Below are 21226 nucleotides of genomic sequence, written 5' to 3' on the forward strand. Positions count from 1 at the left end.
AATACCAGTCTGCTCTGCACATTTTGCATGTCTCCTTTACTTAACACACCTGATTGAGATCATCAGCTCGTTAGGAGAGAGATCCATGAACTGAACTAACGAGCTGATGATCTCAATCAGGTGTGTTAAGTAAAGGAGACATGCAAAATGTGCAGAGCAGGGGGCCCCCAGGACTGGAATTGAGAACCACTGCACTACTCAACCGAAAAAGCATGTCACATGACCGTTTATGCAGGCACAACCATATATGTATCGGTAGAAAAAAAGAAATAGGCTGTCAGTCAATTTAACCAAAAAAGACTACAGCTGCAAATTTACATGTTTTTATGATATCAAATATAAAATGAAAACATATCAAATTAACATCAAATAAAAGTTAAATTTACTCAAAAATACAAACCCCTCAAATGTACTGTCCAAACCTGTATACTAGTGAAGCATTGAAATTATTTTATTTTTTTTACCGAAACTAAAATTAAAAAAGTTTTCGTTTAGCAAAAAGCAAAGCTGAAAATAAATGTTCAATAATTAAACTTACGTAACTGAACTCTGTATGCTGTTCAGGGTTTTGTGTTTTTAAACCAGTCATGGTAAAGTTGTTTGGCAATTCTATCCAAGCTAACAGGGAACATTATCAGAACTTCAGCTAACATTCTGACATTATTCCAGTAAACTTAATAGAACGACTGTTCAATTATATCTGATCTTTAATAATGTTCTCAAAATGTTAGCACGAAATAATTATAAACCATTCATGGAATGTTTTTCTGAATTATTTTAATTGGATGTTCTTAATTTTTTTAACATTAATACTAGTTAACATAAGTTTCAAGATGGTTTACATGTAACTTTCCCATAATGTTTGCTAAATGTTATTTCAGCCAAACAAATTTTTGTCCCTAGCATCATATTTAGGCACAGTTAGTACACACTTCTGACGTGTATACCTGTTTTAGGTAATGCAGAGTGTGTATGAGATAGACGCTGACGCGGTCAAAACATGCCATCAGAGAAGCGCTAAATAAACTTTATGGTTTTGGTCAATGATTTCAGCCATCTGAAACTGAAAACTTATTTTTAGTGCTTTTCCAGGTGAGTATTTTTGTTGCTGACTGTATACATTTTTCTGGAGAACACAAAAGAAGATTCTTTTGAAGAGTGAAAAACACTCTATGGACAAAAAAAAAACATGGAGATGCTTTTGAAAATATCTTCTTTTGTGCTCCACAAAGAAAATCAAGGCGGTCTGAAAACATACTTTTCATGTTTGGGTGAATCATCCCTATTTAAGAGGACAAAGGATAAAAGCACAAACCAGAATTGTGAGATCGCATTTATAAACTATTAATGAAGAGCTCTATATCAATCAGCCAAGTTTCAGTACTGCAATTGTCTCTAAAGCACTTATGGAAACATCTACCAAACGTAGGCAGGTACTTCCAAGTAAACATAGTCATGTAAATAGGCAATGAGTGGGTACTTAAGGAAAAGTCATTGGAAGAACAGCAAAAACAGCTTGTCTTACACAGAACTGTGTTCACAGCTTGGCGGCCAACTCGCAGGCCAACTTGCTTTAAAACAACACTGGCTGTAATGAGTAGCTGTACCTGGGCATGAAAAATGAGCATCTGCTTTTGCAGATAAGGCATCGCTGAGAAAAACTGAAATGTTGCTTTATTTGGTATGTCTGGTGATGGGAAAAAAATGTAGGATATGGTGCATGCTGACTGCACCGCAGGGCATGTGAAGAGGGGGTGGGGGGGAAGCAATGTAAACAGTTGCAATGGAACAACGCTGCCCCCTATTGGATTATTCAGCTACGCTCACAATCCACCACTTTTTTTTCACTGAAACTAGTGTAATTAAAAATTTGCAGTTGAAAACATTAATTACAGATCATGTGTATGATAAGAAAGTACATGACTGATCTGTTAGAGCAGCAGAAGAAAGTGTTTGTTGTTGTGGGGGACACAGACGTCGACTTCACTCAGAAGATGGTGCTCAATTCTCTCAGGACAGTAAGTGATCCTGCTGCTTCTGCTCTGAAGTACATCACAAGGCATGGACACAGATGGCGACCGTACGGTGCCAATGGAAATCACAAACTGTCTTGCATCCTCATGCAAACAGAACATCATACGCATATTAAAACAGATTTTAGAGTTTACATTGAGTTGTCCTGCTGACCCTCTGTATCTGCGCTAGGCCAGACAACAGAAATATGGTACGGTTTCAAGTCTTCTTCAGAGACGAAGTCTGGAGCATGGCTCATGAGGTCGTGACCTCTGAAGGATTTTGGGAAAGCTATTACGTCTCTGATACTGGGAGCTCCTACAATAATGGACACCAGTCGATCCAGCCCTGTTCAAGAGAAAAACAGCAATTTTATAATTATTAGGAATGCACATTATATTGTTTCCATATTTATTATGTGTTTTGTGTAATTAAAATTTTATCTGTAATTAATTAATGCAATTAATAAACACTACTGGTTAAATGTTTTGGGTCAGTAATATTTTCGTAAGAAGTCTCTTATGCTCACAAAGGAAGCATTTATAAAAATTAAAAATCAGCAATATTGTAACAGTAATATATATATATATATAAATGTATTTATTACTATATATTTTTATTTTTATTAATTTTTAAATGCAATTTTTTCCTGAAATGGCAAAGCTGAATTTTCAGCAGCCATTACCAAAAGTCTTGAGATCCTTCAGAAATCATTCTATTGAAATTAAAATGCTGATTTGGTGCTCATTTTCTATTATTATCAATGTTGAAAACCACAATAATTTTCAGAATTCTTTGATAAAAAGAAAGTTGTTGTTTTTTAAACAGAAATGTTTTGTTACATTATCAATGTTTTTATCACTTTTGATCAATATAATTAATCGTTGCTGTATAAAAGTATTAATTTCTTTAGATTAATTAATAAAAAATAAACTTTTGAACTGCAGTGTTCTTATATTTAAATATGTATTAATATATATCCAATACATTTAATCATGCATGCTCATTTAAAGGACCTGTCGTGATCAGGTTAAGTTTTAAAAACATGAATAATTTGATGTATTAACACTGTAAATCTTGAGAAAATCTCAAAATTATTGTTTTTCATATTATACATTATAATGTTGTGAGGCCTGAATTCACTTATTGCATTTAAAACAACTGCTATTAGTTTTTAGTTAATGATTTTTCAATTATTTAGACAAAATGGGTAGAATCAGGCATCACATAAGAAAAGGAATTTTAATAATATCAGTGCATCCCTGATAATTACACACATTTAAGTCAAATTTGTTTACTCTTTAGATGTTGTAATGTAAACAAGAACATGGCAAATTTGAATATCACAGTTTAAGCAAGCTGTAAAACAGCTAGTGCTGCCACACACAGAAATAAACCCAAACAAGAGGTTCTCGAATGATCAAGGGCACTTCATGCTTCAGTTTACAGTCTAAAACTGAAACAAAGCTGCCAAAAATTCTTGGCTAGCAAGCAATTTGAGTTTTTGAGCATGACCGTTCCACTTTAACCAACAGGAGAATATAATCAACAAGGCCTTTCGTCACAGTGGTACCCAACAACCTTGTGAAAGTCCAAGGTAGCATGTGTTGAATGTTCACTCACCTAATGCGATTCCACCATGAGGAGGGGCCCCGGAGTCCAGAGCCTCCAATAAATGAGAAAGAAGCGATGGGTCCTCCTATAACACAAGCAAGACAGAGAAAGTGGACCTTGTAATTCACAGCCTTTTCAGCTTTAAAGGGAATTGTTCATAGTCTTGGCATGTATAAATCGTACAGATCCATACAACTACTTTAGTGTCAACAGAGTGAATAGACCTTCAAAAAGATTTCCTTTGTAAACACAAATCTTAAGATCGACCTAAGTAAAAACACCCTAATGTGGTGTTTCTTCTCCTTGGCTCTTAAGATCCAAAGCATTAGTTTTCTTTAAAGGCAGTTAAATATAGCTTAATGGGTTGCCACAGCGACCTATCGGGTAGTCGGTGGTGCGGGGGTGTTAAGTAAGAGTCACAAATAAGAAAATGGTGCAGTCGGCTATCTGGTCACCATTACAAGTGCTTTAACTCGCTGTCAGAGTAGCATTAAATGATGCTCTTTGCTCGCTGTGTAATTTTTCACTCTTGTTCCATTACCTTGAGAATCGTGTCCAGGATGTACAGCTGCTGAGAGGCATTGTGGATGCGAATCGAACCTCCTCCGATCTCGCAGCCATTCAGCACCAAGTCGTAATGCTGGCCACGCACCTGAGAGAGCAGATAAACAGGTGGGGGAAATGTATGGAATTCAAAGCGAGATCATAAATTTCCTCTATGAAATACTCAGCTCATGACTATAGACTTACAAAGTGATAAAACCACAGACTATTTCTGTGTTTCGCCAACAATCTCAAGGTACATGCACATTTAAATACATAGTGGGGTCAAAATGCTTAAGACCACCAGTGGAAATGTATTTCTATCATAAATCCTATTATTTATTAAGCTATCTAGCTATATATCTAAAATTTTAAATGATGCCTCAGACTTTTGGACCCCACTATACTGTATGTCATGATTCAATGCGTTGCGATGAACCGTAATATAATAATCTGAAATGTCACTTTTGTCCTTGACATGGATTATTGGATGTCAGAAGTAGGTTTGTTTTTACATTACATTTCCAGTCGATTGTTATGACTGGGTAAGCATTTAAGTAGTTTTTATTCAGACCAAGTCGCTAATTATTAACCATTCAGAACAATTTGCGAACCAATTTGACTCATAACAAAAATGACTCCAAAGAATAATTTACTCATAAATCATTATGACCTGTGAGCAAATATTAGAGCAAAGCACAACTGTATAGAAAAATATACATTACTGTTCCACAGTCCTGGGGTCAGAAATGTTTTTTTAAAGGGGACCTATTATGCAAAAATCACTTTTATAAGGTGTTTGGACACAGTTGTGTGGCCGCAGTGTGTAAAAACAACCAGCCTATAATGGTAAAAATCCACCCACTAATTTTTTCATAATCTAAAAAAATCATTAAACAATCTCTCAGAACGAGCTGTTTCAGATTCTGTTCACGTCATCGAGGGGAAAAAGTCCCGGCCATTTGTGACGCATAGGAGCATAGGAGTCTCCATAGACTCACTCCATCTGAGCCGCTGAGGACACTGTGGTCAAGTTTCATTGTTTAAGGAAATGTCCTGGAAAAAATCGGTGAAGTCCCCAATACGTGTAGGGCTCAATACCAACACTTTGTGCGCAAACGTCAGCTCCAGACAAAGTAAGTATCAAGCGTTTGTTTTCCAAATTGCCCTTCTGAAAGAGCTTCTTGGCACTCTGTAAGGCTAATGATGTTAAAGCTACTATTGTCTCTGCCTGTTTTCACTGGTGCTGCCTTCATGAATGATTGTGAATAGGAATGTGGTAGTTAAAAGTTGCATATGAAAGCAATGTGAGTCGATCGCTTGAGTTTGTTGAGCTCATAATCATGAGTGGGGCTTATAAAGTTTGTGATAGCATGCCATGCACCACGAGACAGCTACGTTGTTATTTTTATCCCGTCGTGCTCCCTGTGTGTGTAATTCACAAATGCAAATTTATTATGCACAGTACAATCAGATGAATGACTTTTAAACAGAGTACGTTTTCTGTAAAGATAACAGGCTTGTACTAATAGGGGAATGTTTATTTGTAAAGGCTAGCACTGCTATTGCCGGAGTGAGCTCTTGAAGCTCCGCCCTCTTCTCCGGGAGCACCAGCCCATTTGCATTAAAGCAACATACTCAAATACAGAGCGTTTTGGCACACACCCCAAAAGTGGCCATTTTAAAGAGCTATAAAAAATTATCTGTGGGGTATTTTGAGCTAAAACTTCACATTCACACTCTGGGGATACCAAAGACTTATTTTACATCTTGTAAAAAGGAGCATAATAGGCCCCCTTTAAAAGCAAGGATGCATTAAATTAATTGACTTTTTACATTGTTACAAACAAATTCATATAAATTAAATACAAAAAAATTCATATAAATGCAGTTATTCTTTCTATAAAGGTATTAAGCAGCACAACTGTTTTCAACATTAATAATAATAAGAAGAAATATTATTTTAGCACCAAATTACCAAATCGTTAGAATTATTTATAAAGGATGAAGTAAAACTAAAGTCTGGAGTAATAGCTTCTAAAAATTCAGCTTTGCCATCACAAGAATAAATTACATTTTAAAATATATTATAATAGAAAATAGTTAATTTAAATAATATTTCACAATATTACAGTTTTTATCGAATAAATGCAGCCTTGGTGAGTGTCAAAAACAATAATAAAAAAAAAAGTTATCCTCTCCTGTAAGATTTTGCTTCAAAATGCAAAGCTATGATTCTGTAAGGTTAAAAAAGATATTTTGTGTTGATGTACTGCCTAAGATGTGATGGTGCATACCTTGTGGGGTTGGGTGTACAGCAGATGGGCATCCTCGGGGACTGGAGCTGTGAAGGGATGGTGGGCAGACTCAAGCATCTCTGGATTATCCTCTTTGGGTAAGAAGAGGGGAAAGTCCACTACCCACAAGAAGTGAAAGACAGATGGGTCACGAACAGGCACGGCATAGCACTCCAGCAGCTCCGCGCACTGCAGTCTCAGCTTCCCCAACAGAGGGCGCTAAAACATGACACATTCTATTATATAGCGAAATAGTGAAGCGCTACAAGAAATCATTAGAACAGAAAGAGTGAATGGTTTCAGACACCCACCCACAATGGCTTAAATTAACCTCAATCTTTTGAAGAGAGTTTTATGTGATTTTGTCTTTTTTTTAAATATATTTTTATATAACTTAAATTTAGTTTCTAATTCCAGTTTATTTTAGTGCTTCAACTTATACTTATTTCAGTTAATTGCCACATTTCTCATCTTTAAGTTTTTCATCTAATATCTATATTTATGTTTCAGTTTTATTTCAATTTCTGAAAATTAACAGTTTTAGTTTATATATATATATATATATATATATATCTTCTTTCTTTTTTTCCACATAAGAATGTAAGTCATACAGGTTTGGAACAACATGAGGAAATGATGAAAGAATTTTCATTTTTGTTTGAACTATCCCTTTAACATGCATAAACGTTTCTTATTGTTTCAGGATAAGAAACAGGACATTCAGGATTGGCTTAGAGAGGACAAGTTCTGAGAAGCTACAGAAGCTACTCACTGGAGAATAACTTCTAACTTCGGATTAGTCATTTCAAAATGTAGAAAAATCTAAACTAGAACTCAGATTTTTGTTAATTTATGAAACAGCTAAAAATTAGACCACAGGAGGCTTTTACAATGCATGTATTTGAGGACAGGAACATGCAAATGGCTTCCTAAGTCTCTACAACTATATTTGAGGAGAAAGATCTCCCCCAGCTCTCATTTCTCCCACTTTCTGCACTAGCAACATCACCATTCATCCCACAACCTCAGCTCACAAAGCTCACCAGTTATCCCTAGCCATCTCCCACATCTCTGCTTTGTGACTAAACAGCCGTCGCACTTTGTGCCAAGCGCACCATCTGCACCAGCCCCGAGCGAGAGCTGAGGCATGGAAAAGATTAATATTCTTTTTAAAAGTGATTAGATCATGTCAGCATTCTTCTGAAGCCATGTTTTCCAAAAACCCTTAGTTATCAATCACTGTAGGGCATAAAAACTGATGAGAAGGTACCTGAGGACATTAAATAGGGATGCTGGGCATTAAATTATTTACTCCGACCCAAAATGGCTTCATGTACTTGTGGTCTAATTGTAGTTTTATGTAGATATTTGCTCACTGAGCTCTCATGATGTGTTTATGAGATTGAATCAGCATGAATATTTGAATCTGTGAGGATGTGGAACAAAATGCAGGCAGATACACACCACGTTCTCTCGGGGTCCGGCTGTGATGAAGATCAGGTCTCCAGCACTGGCCTGGGCCATCTGGAGCAGCTGCTGTTTGGTCGTGTCCGAAAGCAGCCGGCTGAGAGGGGATTTCAGTGAACCATCTGCCCTTACTGGAGCCACACTCACCTCCTGTACAACACACGGTGCAAACACAGCAATGATCATCCATTTCCTCCATCAGCCCATATACAATTTCCATTGACAGCATAGGGCACAAACTCTTGAGCAATCATCAGTCTCGAGATCACTGTGGGCTGGTTTCCCAGACACAAACGAAGCCAAGACCTGGACTAAAACGGATAGCAATGGAGAATCAACTTTGACGGTGCCATTTAGTTCAAGCCAAAAACACTAGCTCAAAGTTCACTTACCATTTATAAATACAGCTGGACTACACTGGTCGTGCTATATGGTTCCGATTCACCAAAAATAAAGACTCAAAAATGTTTTTTTCAGGAATTAGTTGGGCCACACTGGTTACAGTTGATGGTAAACAAGTTACTTAAAAGAGCCATTCATTTTGGGAATTTAACTACACTGGTCATGCTATAATAAGTTTAAAAATATCAAAACTGTGTCATCATTTTCTCACCTTTATGTTGTTTAAATTTAGATTTTCTGTTTTTGTCCAATCAAAATTTAGATTTTCTGTTTTTGTCCATATAAGGAAAGTCAGTGGGGTCCAAACACTAATCTATAATAGATATTATATAGATCAGTGGGTCCAAAACAACCCTTTTGACTTCAAGTGTATGAACAATATTTCAAGTTGGAACTTTTTCAAAATATCTTCCTTTATGTTCCATAACAGAAAGTAAGTCATACAAGTTTTGAATGACATGATGGTGAGAAAATTCAAGCAATTAAAATTTTTGGGGTAAACTGTCCTTCATAATGAGCAATAGCAATACATAGATGTTTGCCTTAGCAGCTCCACTAACAAGAGCAGAATGAGACAAGATGCAAATTAGTATTAGTTTTTATCTCAGTACAAAGATTCTAACATGAATTATCGATATATGACATGAATCATTACAAGCTATAAATTAGAAATGTACTACATATGGTCTGGAGAAAAAACACATATAACATTCCCTTTATAAGACTCCATGGACTGCCTACAACACAAATAGGGAGCTGTGTCCCTCTAGTGAGGTCAATCTTGCCTCAGGGTAAGTATGCTGTGTGTTACATTTGACTGTTTTACCACCAAATAATTCTGACTTATTGATTACTTTTCAGATAAATATTTCAGGAGACGTCCATTGATGTGCACACTGAATGCTGGTGGCGTTCCATCAGCAAACAGAGGGAGAAAGACACACAACTCACCTGACCATGCTGTGTCTTGGCTGTTTGTTTCAGGAACTCTAAGTCTTTGCCCTTCAGGTGTTTCTGTGGAAGAAAAGCCACACACAGTTACCTTCAACTACTCCAGAGTTAGTCATTAAGTTACTTTTTAATAAAAGTGACTAATAGAATGAAGACCACGTGAATTATATCACTGATTACGCTGCTCATTGATTTCCAGTGAAATACAAGTTAAAAGGAGTACATGGTGCCTTCTAGAAAGACAAGAATATGAATATATTTTTTTTTATCCTCTAATCAATACTATTTTGTTAGCAATTCAGTTCGTTCTTTTGAGGTGCAAATTAAATTCATTTGATACTGAATTTATTAATTTATTAAAAATATATTTCATTGATTGATACATTCATTCAGATCATAATAATTATTTGTTTGAAAACCAGGCTACACTGATTGTGTTGTCAGTTTTAAATCACTAACAAGAAGTGACTGAAAGGTTTAATTCATTTGAAAATCTGACTACACTGTTTGTGCTGTAGATTCAGCTGCGGTGTTGGGATTTAAGAATTAGAATCTACAGATTCTGTCCTTACCGTTCCTTCTGGGACGCAGATGGCCTGAATGCAGCCACCTGGTTTAAGAAGTGCATCTTTGATGAACTCGATTTGTGTTCCCTGGAATGCTGCGGTGACATCCACAAGCTGAAAAGAAGAAAAAAAAAACACTTCAGAAAACAGATCGGGACACAAAGGGAATATAAACTCATTAAGACAATTTGTGTAAATTTAGCTATTAATGTGTCTTATGGAATATACATAAATATAAATGTTTTTAAAATAATGAAAATAAAATAAAAAGTAATTAAAATAAATACATACACTACCATTCAAAGGTTCGGGGTAGAAAAAGCCTCTTATGCTCACAAGGCTGCATTTACTTGGCCAAAAATACAGTAAAAACAGCAATATTGTAAAATATTATTACAATTTTAAATAACTATTTTCTATTTTCATATATTTTAAAATGTAATTTATTCCTGTGATATCAAAGCTGAATTTTCAGCAATCATTACTCTAGTCTTCAGTGTCACATGATCCTTCAGAAATCATTCTAATAGGCTCATTTGGTGCTCAAGACACTTTTTATAATTAGCAATGCTAAAAACAGTTGTGATGCTAAATTTTTATTTATTTTTTTAAACCTGTAATACCTTTTTCAGTGTTCTTTGATGAATAGAAAATTCAAAAGAACAGCATTTATTTTAAATATAATTTTTTTTGGTTACATTTTACATGTTTTTTATGTATCGATATAATTTTTAACATTTTAATTTCCTTAAAAAAATCTTACTGACCTCAAACTTTTGAATAGTTGTGCATTTATCTATTACTTATCTAAATGCTAAAACATCCCAGATTCAGCAAAAGGCTCTGTAAAGCAATGAAAAGAACTGAATGCATTCAGGACGCACAGCGGTGTGAGAAACGTATGACAAGAGATTCCTTTTTAATTGTTGAGCACCGCATGAAAATTTGTGATGTGTGGCGAAACAGGATGCCAACACAGCGTGACGCCAAGGACGGCCAGCATGCAAACAACCTCATTGATGTCTTATGTCCAATCTAGGATGATTTGTACAAAGAAAGAACGTGCAGTCACCTTCATCCCAAATCTAGTGTCTGGTTTGTCAACTCCGTAGTCTCTCATGGCTTCCTCATAAGTCATGGAGGGAAAAGGAACGCTAATCTGTCCTTTGTCCTCTGGCCAGGAGTAATGGACCAAGCCTTCAATCAAACTCATGACTCCCGCCTGGTCTACAAAGGATATTTCAATATCCACCTAGGAGATGTGTCAACAAAAAAAGAGAGAAATGAGTGAAAATGCTTTGTTCACATTGCACATGAATCTGATTTGTTTTTCAAATCTGATCCTTTTGCTCAGACAATGCATAAAAAATGATTTTAATCGGATTTCAAATGACTTGAATGCGGTTTGGATCAGGTTTCAGATATCAGGTGGGGTTTTTTTTGCAATTCAGAACATTAACAACTAATCGGATTTGACTCAAATGCGCAAAAAAAAAACAGATTTTTGTCTGAACAAAAGCAAAATGGTATTTTGGAGTTCATGATTTTTAGTCTGAGTGAGAATCCTGCAAAGCCTATAAGCAGCTCTCACCCTCGCGAGTGGAAGTTAGAGCGAGCCACATCATTAAAACACTCAATATTCATCTGCATCAGAACCGAGCCCCAGTTTCGCAGATATTGTCAGACGTGCTGCGGCATGTTTCCCCTCAACCTTTAGCACATCATTACCTGTGTGAATTCAGGCTGTCTGTCAGGCTTGGAGCCCTCATCTCTGTAGCAGCGAGCGAGCTGAAAGTACCTGAGATTGTGGGAGATAACCAGCAGGTAAGTGACTGTGGGCCAATACTGACTGACATTTTTAAATCATGCATTGCATATCATTTTCCTTTGACAGCCTTTTCATAAAACTAGCCTGCAGTCCTGGCTTAGCGCAACTACTAATTCAAAGAGACGTGCTGCCAAAATTGAAATGAAAATGAGACTATTGTGGTCATTATCATTTTCCATAATCTAATAGAAACTAGACTTTTGCACTTTTTGAACAAAATGAGAGAGGTGCTGTCTGTGCAAAAACATCAACACAATACTAGTGTGTTCTGGGTGGTTGGCCACACTTTCTCACATTTCTGTTCAGCTGCTTTTGATTCAACTTTGTTTCACAAAAAAACAAATCTCATTTTAAGTATTTAAAGGTGCACTCAGGAAAATACTATAATATTTATAATAAATAAATAAATAATATACACTACCATTCAAACATTTGGGGTCAGTAAGATTCTGAAAGAAGTCTCTTATGCTCAGCTCGGCTAAATTTATTAGAAAAAAAAAAAAAACAGTAATATTGTGAATGTGATTACAACTGAAAATAACTTTCTATTTCAGCATTTCAAAATGTAATCTATAGCATTCTTATATGCTGATTTGGTGCTAAATAAAAGTATAAAATTTATTTCGGAAAAAAAAAAAAACTCTTTACTGCCCTAAACCTCTGAACAGCTGTGTATATTTATAATTATTAAAAAATAGTTGCATTATAAATAAAAAGGGATATCATAATAGGGGAACCCATAATGGTTATTGGTCAATATTAGAGATTTTTGATATCAGTTGATATTGATATTTAATTGTGCGTATTCGTTTCATCTACGTACATTCATATTACATCTGCCATCATCTCAAATTCATTAAAAAAATATATTATTCAGTATTATTATATACTCTTTGGTTTATCAGATGCATTGTAAAATTTAAAATGACTGATTTTAGTTTTTTGAGTTTTATCTTATTTAGAAAAAGAATATTTCTTATTGTATCGGACAGAATCACTGCATATGCAAAAAAAAAAATGCTGTAGATGCTCAAACATTCAACCTTACAATTATTTTGTCAACTTTTTGAGCTCCAATATTTTTTTATAGTGTCAATCTACTGCGACCTAAGTGTCTTCATTATTTGAGTTTAAAATGATCATCTATTAGGTCCAATGAAATCTGACAATTCTTTCATTTTAACTGCTATTACTATTATAACTATTAATGTTATCTACTCACATGGGCCCTGGACCCCTTTAATACACAAACATTGGAAACAAAGCTAACCATGTCAGCAGCAACCCACACAGTGACTGATGTGCTAATACCACCTCAAAATTCTTTGCTTTGAATTCCAAATTAGAAAAATATTCATAAAGCAGCTAGAATTCATAGCAGCATTCTAATCTGTATCAGGCAGTACACTCCACATGCATGTCACTGTTTTGGCATTTTTTGGCACAGCATTGGAATGAATGCAGTTCTGCATAATTTAGAACTGCTACCAGCTAAGAATAAGACTGATTCCGAGAGTATGTTGGCCAACAGGACGTAGTTTTGTTTTTAAGGTGCTGTCAGTCAGTGAAGGCAGAGTTTAGTGAACGTGCCAAGCACCTGACAACAATCTGTGAATATGAAGGAAATAGAAAAATGATAGAAAATATGACTTTTACCGGTCTATGCCAGCCACCATAAGAAGCTGTTTGAACTGCTGTGGGCTCTGTGGAAGAGAGTAGAACTTCCCAGGGTCTCCAGATGGCACCACAAACTCTTTGGCACCCTGAGAAACACAGTTACACTTGAATAAACTCTGTGTATTCCTGCCTCTCACTGAGAACTGACTCCGCCAGCATATCTCAAGCCAATCTGATATATGAAAGTCACATTTTGATATACAAAAGAGAAAACAAAATAAGCACAGTGCAGAAGGAGAAAAAAACTAACTTCTAATGATATAAATATATATCAGTGCAGATTAATACCTATCTATCTATCCACCCACACATCCCTCCATCCATTCATCCTTCTTTTGAAACATAGATGGGTTTTGTATACAGAGAAGGCACCCTATGTAGGATAGAAGGTTATTCAAGACCTTTACAAATGTGGGTTTTCAAATTTAAGCCATTTAGCAGACATTGCCCGCGCTCATTTCAAATAATGTGTCATGAAAATTCAAACGCAGCATGGGTGCGGTGCAGCGCTGCGTGACAAATCCCTGACAGTAAACCGCTGACTCGTTCTGACACAAAGTTCAAATGATTTGCAATGCTTTGTCGCGTCCAGTGTAGATGTCGTGTCCAGTGTAGACACAGCAAAGACATGGCAAGTGTGAAGTAAAGAAAAGTGGACATGGAAAATAGGTGATTCAAATGTGAATGGACTGAACAGTTTTGAGTGAGTGAAACCATCTTTGTTATGGATGTTGGTTCGCAGTGAGTTCACAGTTTTAATGTTTGATTTAATTTATTTTCAAGATCTGAGTTAAAATATCTATTGTTGCTTTCACTATGGCTATAAACCTCACACAAAATAACATTCAAACTCACATTAGACACTTTTAACATTAAATAAAGCACATAATCATTACCTGAGATTATCACTGTCATTTTGTATGTTGTTCCTGCCGCAACGTCGCAGAAAAAAATAAAAATAAATTCTAAAATAGAATTCCGTGTCGCTTATTTTCACGTCGCTGTCGTGGGTGGCTAGGACAAAAAGTACATGGAAAAGATACTTTTTAATCGCGTCACGTTTGGTTGGGACACAGTCTGATCCCCCAAAAAAATCGAAGTAAAAATATTAATGCTGACAGATCTCATAATTGAATCTGCAATTAAGGAAAGTGGAGAGAAGAGATCCAGTCTGGAGATGACCAGGAACAGTTGATTTGCATGGCAGACATGGAGATCCAGATTTTTTGTTTGTTCATTTGTTTTTAATATTCAACAGGCAAAGTTCTTCTGTATCTAAATGCAAAAACGTTCATTAATAGTTTGAATAAAACAGACTAATATCTGAATATTTATCTTGTGACCATCTTGTGTCTATTTTAACAAAAGCAAAAATAATATAATAATTGTAACAATAAAAATAATTTATATATATATATATATATATATATATATACATACACACAGTGGTGTGAAAAAGTGTTGGCCCCCTTCCTGATTTTTTTTTTTTTTTGCATGTTTGTCACACTTTAATGTTTCAGATCATCAAAAAAAAAATTATATTAATCAAAGATAACACAAGTAAACAACATCCAGTTTTTAAATGAAGGGTTTTTTTATGAAGGGAAAACAAAATCCAAACCCACATGGCCCTGTGTGAAAAAGTGTTTGGCGAAAACATGGAACAGTGGTGTACCTTCCCAGGAGTGGCCGGCCAACAAAATTACCCCAAGAGCGCAGCGACGACTCATTCATGAGGTCACAAAAGTGAAGTGAAGTGACATACTGCCAAGTATGGTGACCCATACTCGGAATTCGTACTCTGCATTTAACCCATCCAACGTGCACACACACAGCAGTGAACACACACACAGCAGTGAACACACACACACCGTGAACACACACCCGGAGCAGTGGGCAGCCATTTATGCTGCCCACTGCGCCCGGGGAGCAGTTGGGGGTTTGGTGCCTTGCTCAAGGGCACCTCAGTCGTGGTATTGAGGGTAGAGAGAGCGCTGGACATTCACTCCCCCCACCTACAATCCCTGCCGGCCCGAGACTCGAACCCACAACCTTTGGATTACGAGTCCAGCTCTCTAACCATTAGGGCACGACTTCAAAAGACCCCACAACAACATCTAAAGAACTGCAGGCCTCACTTGCCTCAGTTAAGGTAGGTGTTCATGACTCCACCATAAGAAAGAGACTGGGCAAAAATGGCCTGCATGGCAGAGTTCCAAGATGAAAACCGCTGCTGAGCAAAAAGAACATAAAGACTGACGAGACAAAACTTTTTGGAAGGTGTGTGTCCCATTACATCTGGCGTAAAAGTAACACAGCATTTCAGAAAAAGAACATCATACCAACAGTAAAATATGGTGGTGGTAGTGTGATGGTCTGGGGCTATTTTGCTGCTTCAGGACCTGGAAGACTCGCTGTGATAAATGGAACCATGAATTGAGCTGTCTACCAAAAAATCCTGAAGGACAATGTCCGGCCATCTGTTCGTGACCTCAAGCTGAAGCGAACTTGGGTTCTGCAGCAGGACAATGATCCAAAACACACCAGCAAATCCACCTCTGAATGGCTGAAGAAAAACAAAATGAAGACTTTGGAGTGGCCTAGTCAAAGTCCTGACCTGAATCTGACTTTAAAAAGGTGGTTCATGCTCAAAAACCCTCCAATGTGGCTGAATTACAACAATTCCTGCAAGATGAGTGGGCCAAAATTCCTCCACAGCGCTGTAACAGACTCATTGCAAGTTATCGCAAACGCTTTCGATTGCAGTCGTTGCTGCTAAGGGTGGCCCAACCAGTTATTAGGTTTAGGGGGCAAGCACTTTTTCACACCACTGTATATATATATAGGTCAGTAGCCCTTGGCTTGGTATTGTTGGCAGAATTCAGCCCTCGGTGAAAACTAATTGAGGAACCCTGTTCTAGATGATCATCTGCCCCCTGCCTGGCCTTGTTGTGTCATGTCATAAATGAATTTCCTCAACTGTATTTGTACTATTTAGAAGGCTGTTTCTAGTGATGCACCAAAATTAATTTATTTAGCCTAAACCACTGAATTGTTTTGGAAATAAATAACAAATCTAATAATATAATTCTGAAGTCATTTCACTAACTTGAATTTGTGACTTTACAAAAATATATAGGCTATGTTTAAATGAAGTGACAACAGTATAGAAAAACACTGTAGTTGGGCATATGTCAAATGCAATTGTTTTTAAATGTTAATCACACACTGTGCATGAATGCAAATAAATGCAAAAATTATTTCAGTTACCGATACCATTGTATGAATTTACTATTCTTACTCAGTCTTGATTAATTTATTCTGCAAACTGAAGTGTCCAGTAACAGCGGGGTTACTAAGATCAAGTGAGTAGCATTCAGACGCTCATACATATGTATCAAAGCTAAAAGTCCATTCGCTGAAAACAGATGTAAACATTCTTAGAACAACAATGCCAGAGGGAAGAAACCAGAGTGATGCGACTGCTCACAAATTTTTGGGTAATGATCTGGCAATATTTTGCACCAGCTGTATTTTGTTGATGTTTGGGCAAGCCTTAAAGGGGTGTCTTGCAGGAGACAAGAAACAGAAGCATGACTATAGAAGAATTGTACAGTGTAAAATAGGCTCTCATAAATGCAATCTTTCTGCAATTACAAACCGTTTTTGTGCTTAATTTGTCAAGCTACATTCTGCATTCATACATTCTCTCATTCTTTGGATTTGGCTCAGTAAGTATTATCTTTGTATTGTGTATTTATGAGTGCAATTTACAATAAGCTTGTAAATTTCCTACCGTAAATATTTCAAAACGTAATTTTTGATTAGTAATATGCTAAGAACTTCATTTGGACTTTAAAGACTTTAGAACTTTAAAGGCAATTTTCTCAATATTTTAATGTTTTTGCACCCACAGATTCCAGATTTTCAAATAGTTGTATCTCAGCCAAATATTGTCCTATCCTAACAAACCATACATCAATGGAAATCTTATTTTTTTCAGCTTTCAGATTATATATAAATCTCAATTTCAAACAATTGACCCTTGTGACTGGTTTCGTGGTCCAGGGTCACATTTTATGTATGTATATATTTTTCTTAACAATTCCATATTGATTAAATGTGCAAATGTTTTCTATGAAACAAAAAATAGTGTGTATCTGAATTAGCACCTTGCCTTATATTTTGGTTATAAGAAATGACACTTGTTTTATACAGAAAAAAATATTTACCCCTGGTGTTCTCTTAAACAATGTTGGTGTTTCCACATCCACAAATCCTTGGGAAAAGACAGGTAATGTTCAGTGAGTATTCTAGTACATTAACAGATGTACAGTATTCTCACAGAAGTGAGTACACCCCTCACATTTTTGTAAATATATTATTATATCTTTTCATGTGACAACACTGAAGAAATGACACTTTGCTACAATGTAAAGTAGTGAGTGTACAGCTTGTATAACAAGAAAAATAACTCAACACACAGCCATTAATGTCTAAACCACTGGCCACAAAAGTGAGTACACCCCTAAGTGAAAATGTCCAAATTGGGCCCAATTAGCCATTTTCTCTCCCCGGTGTCATGTGACTTGTTAGTGTTACAAGGTCTCAGGTGTGAATGGGGAGCAGGTGTGTTAAATTTGGTGTTATCGCTCTCACTCTCTCATACTGGTCACTGGAAGTTCAACATGGCACCTCATGCCCAAGAGGGTTAAGGCAGTGCTGGAAAATAATGGTGGCCACACAAAATATTGACACTTTGGGCCCAACTTGGACATTTTCACTTAGGGATGTACTCACTTTTGTGGCCAGCGGTTTAGACATTAATGGCTGTGTGTTGAGTTATTTTGAGGGGACAGCAAATTTACACTGTTATACAAGATGTTCACTCACTACTTTACATTGTAGCTGTGGCAAGGGGGCGTGGTTCAACAAAGTCTGCAGCAGGAGAGAGCATCGGGAGACGAACGTCGAGTAAGTAGGTCAAGTGCAAAATGATGAACACCTGTGTCCAACTGCAGTAATTGGCGTGGAGAGACCAGATAAGGACCTCTGACAGGCATGGAAGTCAGAGAGAAAGACGGGAAGGAGACTCGTGAACACTGACTGCTTGATGGACTGGAGAAATCCTGGAAACTGCATATTTTGAAAAGCTGAGCTTTTGTGAACCGCACCAGACGGCGACCTTTGTTTTGTGATTTTGAGTTATTGAATAAAGCCACACGAGTCTCCTCACGCCAACCTTGTCCTCTTCCTTCCTTACCCTGAACCGTGTCACAGTAGCAAAGTGTCCTTTCTTCAGTGTTATCACATGAAAAGGTATAATAAAATATTTACAAAAATGTGAGGGGTGTACTCCCTTCTGTGAGATACTGTATGTACAAGTATGAAAATGCCACTGTAAATCCTCACCATGCAAATTGCAAAGGTACTCCCTCATTTTCATCACCATTTGTGATCTCAGTCTTAAATTGTACTGCATCCTGGGCGACCGAAGATCAAGATACCGAAACTGCATTCGGAGGGCTTCGGATTTCTTCAAGGCCAACATAAGAATAAAAATTAAACATATCAGGGATGTTTTATCCTACTTGGACAAGTGTTACTTTATGAAATTCATAACCTCAAATAAATAATGAAAACAACATCCATTTGGAATGAAATTCATTGGCTATTCCACAGCAAATGACAAAGGTTGAATATCACAAACACTGGCAAGAAACACTTCAAGGTCATATTTCACATTTTTAGGCAAATTAAATTTTTACAAAAAAAAAAAAAATACTATTTATTCTTTTGAACTTCCTATTCATCCAAGAATCCTGAAAAAAATGTATCACGTTTTCCACAAAAAATATAAGCAGAAGAATAGTTTTTAACATAGATAATAAGAAATGTTTCTTGAGCACCAAATCAGCCTATTAGAATAATTTCTGAAGTATCATGTGACACTGAAAACTGGACTAATGCCTGCAGCTGAATATTCAGCTTTCATCACAAGAATAAATTACATTTTAAAATATATTCAAATAAAAAAACAGTCATTTTAATTTGTAATAATATTTCACAAAATTACTGTTTTTGATATAAAAAAAGAAAAACAATAAACACAGCATTTGGTGAGACTTTAAAATAAATTAAAAATGTTTTTTGAAAGAACCCAAACTTTTGAATGGTGTACAGGTTTTTTTCACTTTTGATTTTGTAGGAAAATATGACCTTGTTATGTTCTTTGTGAGATGCACTCTAGAACTACTGTAGGCAAAACTACAACTGCTTCATAATGCATTTTGAAATTTCATACATGCAACACTTTTTTTATATACTCAAAATGATTTTTACTTACTTTAACAAATTCTTTAATTTCAAACGGCAGCTTTCGGCAGGTATTTAACACTTCCATGCTCTCAGCACAGACCTCAATTTCTCCTGTGGACATTTTCTAATATTGAATAAAAATGACAATTTTACACATATTTCACACTGAACACAGTCATACTTTTCTTTTTATTGTGCATATGAACAGACCTTATTCTCCTGTCCCTCTGGTCTACGCCTGACCCTTCCTTTAACCATGACGATAGACTCCACAGTGAGACCAAGAAAAGCATTCTTCAATTCAGATTTGGACTAAAGAAATAAAATGTCAAAGAAAAATATACAGTAATGGTAAAAACATGTTACTGCAACAAATGAGCCAACATATGTTGGTAGCAGCACTAGAATTAAATGATCAGACACAAAATAAGCAATAAAAACGTATTGCTACCTCATCCTGCGGGATAAGAATTTGCACCAATCCACTGAAGTCTCTCAAGACCACAAAAAGGTCTTGCCTAAAGGGCCAAGTACAGATATGTCTGTCTAGAGATGTGGCTCAGTGATTTTTGAGAGAATAAGAATTGTGTCTCATACTTACCTCAAGTACTGAATCCAGCCACATAAAGTAACCTCTTCATCTATATGAGTGGAACACAATTCTCCACATGTGTGGCTTCTCAATGAAAAACTGCTTTGATCTACAAAACAGATATAGAAATATCACACATAAAATACTGAAAAAAAGGCTATTACAAATACACTGTCTAGTTTAATGAAGGTCGCATTACCTGATGAGTAAGTAGAGCAGTTTCTGGAGAAGTTATGAGCCCACGCTAACGAATTTGTAGGTAGAGATGGTTTTGTGGAATAAATATGATTGATGGAAGGTACTGATCGTCTGCTATACAGACATCTCAATATCTGCTGGGCTGATCTAAGAAAAAATAATCTGTATTTGTTTGCCATCGTCCTGTATGCGAGGTCGTGGTGTCTCTGGCTAGATGTATTCTGTGCCGTCTTTAACAAATGAAAAGATACTTCTCAGAGCTGTTATTTCACATAATGGTGTATGTTTTGTTTATGTCTTCATTGTGTACGCGAGTCTATAAATATATAAATGCCGTTAAGTAACTTACATCATTGCAATGAATGTAACGTTAACACTGACGGTCACCTTTGTTTTTCCTTAATCTTATACCTAAGTCGGTCTACAGAATACAAACACCTATACAATTGGCCTCACATAGCGTATAAAAATAACTGAATTAAATTAAAAATCTTAATCCATATCACTTTTCAATGACATTCTGAATCATGACAGTTGTGAGCTGTATCCTGGTGCTACAGCACGGCGCATGGAACACTTTGACATAACTAATCAAATTAGAACTAATCGATTTATGCTTATGTAACATGACAATAAATAACTTTTATTATATTTATGTAACATAATTTTAAGTATATTAACACCATTTACGTATCATGGTAAATATGATATCGAGTCGACTAAATGTAGAAATATGTGATGCATATTACTCTCACTAGCG

At 36.2% G+C, this 21226-nt stretch overlaps 1 protein-coding gene across 3 annotated transcripts; it reads right to left on the reverse strand.

The window, feature by feature from the left end:
* Nucleotides 1-308: 308 nt before the first annotated feature.
* On the reverse strand, nucleotides 309-21051 carry LOC306881263 (aspartate--tRNA ligase, mitochondrial-like). Of its 3 annotated transcripts, none has more exons than XM_079435272.1 (18): nucleotides 20816-21051; nucleotides 20468-20696; nucleotides 20278-20377; nucleotides 20128-20194; nucleotides 19887-19988; nucleotides 19705-19800; nucleotides 18771-18894; nucleotides 17591-17637; nucleotides 13338-13444; nucleotides 11582-11651; nucleotides 10926-11105; nucleotides 9860-9967; nucleotides 9288-9350; nucleotides 7932-8084; nucleotides 6468-6686; nucleotides 4169-4279; nucleotides 3637-3712; nucleotides 770-2361 (listed from the first exon to the last, which is right to left on the reverse strand). In XM_079435272.1, the coding sequence occupies exons 2-18, from the start codon at nucleotides 20643-20645 to the stop codon at nucleotides 2165-2167; spliced, it is 1998 nt and encodes a 665-aa protein (XP_079291398.1). In that variant the 5' UTR covers nucleotides 20646-20696; nucleotides 20816-21051; the 3' UTR covers nucleotides 770-2164. The 3 variants fall into 3 exon arrangements, with proteins under 3 accessions (XP_079291397.1, XP_079291398.1, XP_079291399.1); XM_079435273.1 differs by having other exon boundaries at nucleotides 20468-20600; nucleotides 20718-21024; XM_079435271.1 differs by having other exon boundaries at nucleotides 309-2361; nucleotides 20468-21051.
* Between the last annotated feature and the right edge of the window lie 175 nt (nucleotides 21052-21226).

This window comes from Barbus barbus (genome assembly GCF_936440315.1).
Source record: "Barbus barbus genome assembly, chromosome: 15".
In the NCBI taxonomy this organism is placed as follows: Eukaryota; Metazoa; Chordata; class Actinopteri; order Cypriniformes; family Cyprinidae; genus Barbus; species Barbus barbus.